This window comes from Solanum pennellii, chromosome 7 (assembly GCF_001406875.1).
Source record: "Solanum pennellii chromosome 7, SPENNV200".
Lineage (NCBI taxonomy): Eukaryota > Viridiplantae > Streptophyta > Magnoliopsida > Solanales > Solanaceae > Solanum > Solanum pennellii.
In genome coordinates this window covers 68,769,401-68,775,044 of record NC_028643.1, presented here as the reverse complement: position 1 = coordinate 68,775,044, position 5,644 = coordinate 68,769,401, and the positions used below count along the sequence as shown (strand labels likewise).

Sequence of the window (5,644 nt, the reverse complement as noted above, 5' to 3'; positions counted from 1 at the left end):
TAGAAATGTTTTCAACACTTATCTCGATTTTTTATTAAGAATTCATGCTTCTACAAGAATTTGAGATCATTTATTGCGTCATGTGACATATTGGGGTGGATTTTAAATTTAATTTGTCAAATAAAAAAATTGTTTTTAATATTGTCTATGATTCAAGATGAAAATAATAATTTGCATCTAGTTTAATGATATTTTCAAATAACAATTCTTAAATAATTTTTTACTTTGTTAAATTGGTCTATCTGTTCGATTATTAACTCTTAATGACTAAACTAATAACTAAATCGTTACAAACAAGTAACATATAATAAGAAAATCATTATATAAAAGTAAAAACAGTTAATTTAGCTTAATGGTTCAAAAAGACATTATGGTTAAACTGATAACCAAATCGTTACAAATTGATAACCAGTAAACCAAATCGATAACACAGATGCATGTTAGTTTACTGTAAGTGAAATCAACTCCTCAGAGCCAAACTGCATGTACTATGATTCCTACACCAGAAAATATAGAAGCTAAAACAAAAGGTAGCTCATTCGATATCGAAAGATGTACACGATACTATCACTTTCTCGGCCCAGTACATGCCTAAGTACTACACATATTACATGATCTTCACACAATACTATCACCATCTCGGCTGCTTTGATCGTTTTGCTCTCCGTTATCATCTGTATTTTTCTTATCCCCATTTACGCGTTGATGCCTATTTCTGTTTCCAGCTTTTGAGCTTCCACCATCAGTTTCCGCAATAAGACCAGTCTGGATTGCTTCCAAATATAACACCTTCACCAAATTCTTGAAGCGTCTTCTAAATGTCGGTACCCGAGAAAATGAACCAACAATCCCCTGCAACCTGTTGGTTTGTAAAAATATTGTTCAATCCTCACTCTACATTTCAATAAAAATAAGGTGTACAAGGAAGAGCTGAAGCAAAAGTTATTATATTATGATTGCATAATGTTACACAAGTTCGTAAAGCATTTCATAAATATAAACTTACCTCCTAATAACAGCTTGCAATTGTGCTCTCCTCACAGTATCGGTGGATGGAAATCCGGTGTTGTCCCATTCCTCTGGCCTTTCGTTTTTGTAACACATTATCAACTTCCTCAGACTGATTTCCTCGTCTTCTCCTAATTGTAGTGTTTTTATCTGCTCCTTCATGACTAAGAGCGGCGCAAGGAACCACTCAAACACTTTATCCTTTGGCCAGTTAGACTTTGTCAGTTCCACTTCATCAGCTGTATAGAGCATAAAAGACGTTACTTTTTCCTAAAGATGATACATAGGCGGAAGACGAGTTAAAGAAAAAGGCAGTTTTGAGAAAAGACATACAAATTAGTAGGCCCTGAGAGTTGGATTTTGCAGATGCAAGCAGACACTGTAGAATGGACCAAGCAGGCAATTTGATACCTAACTTCTTACAGTCCCCCTTGACAATACATTGGTCAATATCTTTGACATCTATAAATCCTTCTCGTAGGAGTATTCTGCCATTGACCTCACAGGATTTAAAGAGCCAACCCCATACCTGCCGCGGAGTTACATTTTAGGTTTAAAGCAAAAAAGAACATTAAGTAGCTTAAGTGATTACGCATATGGACTCTATACCTGCATGGGCGTATATTGTTGGATTGCTTGTTTCAGGGTTCTTGATCCATGCGAAACAAGCTTCGAACTGCGTGATCCTTCTTTTTCTTTTTCATCTCTCTGCTCAATTGACTTCTTACTCTCAAGGCCTCCAGAGGAGCTCATATTTCTTCTATATTTAGGCCTAGCTGCCGGAAGAATTCAGAGAATCAACATTATTGATGGAATCATCAAGTTATTTCATTACATTTATAAATAGGTCGGTTTCTTTCAGGTCATAATGTAATTAAAACTGACATTGGCGAACTACACTATGCAGTCAATACCTCATGAAGCATGACCCTTCCCTCATGTCAAGTAGGTCGTTTGTGTATTCGTCAAATATGGAAACAGCTGCTAGGATGTAAGCAAGTCCCATGCGAAACGAGTCTTCCTAGCAAAACTCGTGTCACTTCGGTAAGAATCAGACAACAGGATATATGAGACGTAGTGCCTCTCAAACTTCAAAGCTGGCTCATATGATTACATAGTAAAACGGTGGAAGCAGAGGAAGAAGAGCAAATATACCTGATGAACCACAATCCCACTGTAAAGTGCAAGAGCAAAACTTGAAAAGAAGGATGCTACCACGGATCCAACAACAGCTAAAGGCCACAAAAAGATTGCAAGGCCAGCAAAAGGTACACAAACAGTCTCCAAAAATGGGCCTTCTCTACCAATTAAGTCTTCTAGTAGCCTCTTCCAGCCCCTGAACAGCATGAATGGGCTCTTCCAAAGAGCAAGAGCTGTAATAATGGGTACATCCACTGGAATCGCAAGCAGAGAAACCAAAATGCAACTTGGCAGCTTTGACAACCTAGGACACAGAACAATAATAAAAATATGGTCCGCTGTTATCTACGACCTTTGTCTAATGCTTATTAAAAAACATTCAGATATCACTCACTTCACTTCTATAGGTTTCTCATCTGGATATATTTCCTCCGAAAGCTCGTCCATATAAGAAAAGTAAGAGTGGAAGCAAAAGTCTGTAAAGTCTCGAACTACTGTGCAGCTCCCTTTAAGAGTGGAAATACAACCATCCTGATAATTTTATCAACTATAATATTTCGCATGTAAAATACATGATTACATTTGAACAAACAGAAGAACTCAAATTTATACATACAAACACACACACACAAAAAAAAAAAGAACACATATATATGCTCTTTCTAACAGGTACATTTTTTGCACATGTTATTCCATTGAAAAGCTAGAAGTCTTTGGATCTTTTCATGATCAATTAACTCTATATAACTATAAATAAGTGATTGATTACACAAATCCACCAATTTAAAGCAGAAACAAACTTGAGAGAATTTCATAAAGAAAAAGAAACGACTACCAAAGCAAGACGAATGAAAGTTATAAGGAAGAACCTTTTCTCCTTTTCATTTTTAAGGAAAATGATAACAGTAAAGTACTTGATCAACTCGAAAATTATAGCTGGCTAGAAAAACCAGTGGCACTCAGAACACTGGATGTTCTAGCTACTTGAGCGAGGGCCAACAATCAGAAGAAAACTAAATAAACAGATGAATAATGCCATCATATGACCTGGAAATTTATATTTTCCAATCAAGTCCCTAGATAAAGCACGTAATTATTTAACCAGCTAGCAAAAGCTCATGACAAACATTCAGAATATCAAGAATATGAGATGACCAATCCCTTAACTACAAGGTTGATGTCTCATCCGACAATCTAAGCGTATAGCAATTCATCTACCTCAAACATTGGATAAACAGAAAACAGGATTCGCGTGGAGACCGAGACTCACCGCAAAGCAGTGGTAAATCTTGCTAGTGATACTCTCTCCAATAGCCTCAAAAGTTGCAATCAAAGGAGCAAGAAAACCGTACCCTATCCCACCTATAAGACTTCCAATAATGGCTACTATGGGCCAAAGAATCAGAGGAACTGGCAATGATACCAGTAACGCAATCTTCAAAACCCATCCAAGTCTCTTGCTTCTGAAATGTAACACAAACAGCACAAAAGCTTCTATATCAGATAACAGTATGTCCATATTCTGTACTATAAGAACTCATACAACAAGAGCATTGGCAAGAAAACACATACTTTGCTACACAGTAGTAGGTCCAGATAAAATGTGCAGGCCATAGCCCAATTACAACTGCTGAATTCCCAACTGATATGATGACTGTCACAACGGGGCCAATTACTAATCCTGTACAGACAAATATTTGTCAATATTCCACAAATTTAGTATCCATCTTCAAAAGTGTGCTAAGATAAAAGAAAAGAAACAAAGAGAGACTTAAAACACCAATTAGCCATGAGAACTCTTCATTTTTTCCCGAACTTTTTTTCCACTTCATTTGAAAATCATTGTTTTTTGAAATCTGAAGAACACCCAAAACCCCATTTTCACTTTATAAATTTGAAGTGCTATAAAGGTGCATTTAATCCTTAAAATTGAACCCAACATACTCTACACCAAAACACAACTACATGCCAATTGAACTTTCAACAAACATCAATTCCACAACGTAACTTAGTGGTTAAACCTTAAAGATTGAATCTTTAAGAGTTTGAAGCCTTGATTAGCCTCTAAACAAAACACACTACACATACTAACATACTACTACTCTGTAATATGCACAAGTTCAGTGCAAATAACACTTTAAAATGTAAAGGGGTTACTAGCAGTACACATACCTTTGAGAAGACCAAGAAGGAAGAACAAGAAGAAGAAAGGAAGAAAAGATATAAAGCTCCAAAGCTTAGCCAAGAACCCTACTGGTACTTCCATAAAAAAAAAAAAACCTTCACTATAATGGTTCAATGAAGTTGATCAAAATCAAGAAGCCATGTACAAATTAATTTTATTTATACAAAGAATATTCTTAAAGGTGCAGAGAAAGAGGAAAAAAAAGTGAAAATTGCAGAAAAAGAGACAGAAAGAAGAAGAGAGAACAGAGCCGTTATGTGGGGTGGAGACGTAACGTGGCAGAAGATTGTGGCAAGGCTGCCACGTGGAAGGAAGTTAGACACCTCGAAGAGCGTGAAGGAAGTTATATGTTGTGACACTTCATAAAGAAATCACGCATATCATCAAGCGTCCCTTGTGTTTGTCGTTTTTGTCTTAAATATGTTACATATTTTTCATTTTTCGTTTTCCATGCACACATTTGTACTCAACTTTTTTTTTTTGTAATTAATAACATACAATTTTGTTTTAGATACATAAACATAATTGGCTGTGTCAATATGTATAAAGTGATTTTTTTTAATCTAAGGTCAAAATAATACAACAATTACTTAATTAATAGAAAATTTAATCTTAGTAGCTCAATTGGTTAACTGTCTGAATTATTTCAACAACTGTTATAAGACGATGCAATGACACTATAAGGTATAAGAATTATAAGATTCAAAATGATATTGGATTAAATGACGTTATAAAATTAAACATAATTGGAATTTTGGCATATAAGAATTATAAGATTCATAATGGCACAAACACAATTCCTTTTTTTTTTTAAAAAAAATTGATATATGATTAACAATGGAACAATTGTAATTGTTAAAGAAGGTCGCAGCCTTACATAAAGAAATCTGTCATTCATCTTTCTATTCATTGTACTAATATATATATATTTATACAACAAAAAATAAACTTAGAAATCTATTTCAGGTATAATTTTATTTAGGTAGAATACATATAAAAAGCAAATAAATTTTATAAAGATAAAACCTTCAGAATTGCAGTCTCTTGTCGTCAATAGTCCACCTCAAGTTGGTGCAAGATATCTATCATGCCCAACTTGTCAATCGCTTCATGAAATATTTTTCCTGGTGTTTCCTTTGTAAAGACATTTGCGAGTTGGTTTATAGACTTTACATATGGAAACTAGATGATCTTTTGATCAAGTTTTTCTCTAATGAAATGATGATCCACTTCGACGTGTTTAATGCGATCATGTTGCACTGGATTTTGTGTTATTTGAATTGCAGATTTATTATCACAAAACAACTTCAT

At 34.7% G+C, this 5,644-nt stretch overlaps 1 protein-coding gene across 1 annotated transcript; it reads right to left on the bottom strand.

The window, feature by feature from the left end:
• Positions 1–357: 357 nt before the first annotated feature.
• Positions 358–4,564, bottom strand: LOC107024580 (uncharacterized membrane protein At3g27390). The gene is made up of 10 exons (XM_015225569.2): positions 4,321–4,564; positions 3,721–3,829; positions 3,419–3,611; positions 2,543–2,679; positions 2,164–2,452; positions 1,923–2,029; positions 1,618–1,780; positions 1,342–1,537; positions 1,007–1,247; positions 358–859 (listed from the first exon to the last, which is right to left on the bottom strand). The coding sequence occupies exons 1-10, from the start codon at positions 4,412–4,414 to the stop codon at positions 619–621; spliced, it is 1,770 nt and encodes a 589-aa protein (XP_015081055.1). The 5' UTR covers positions 4,415–4,564; the 3' UTR covers positions 358–618.
• Positions 4,565–5,644: the final 1,080 nt, after the last annotated feature.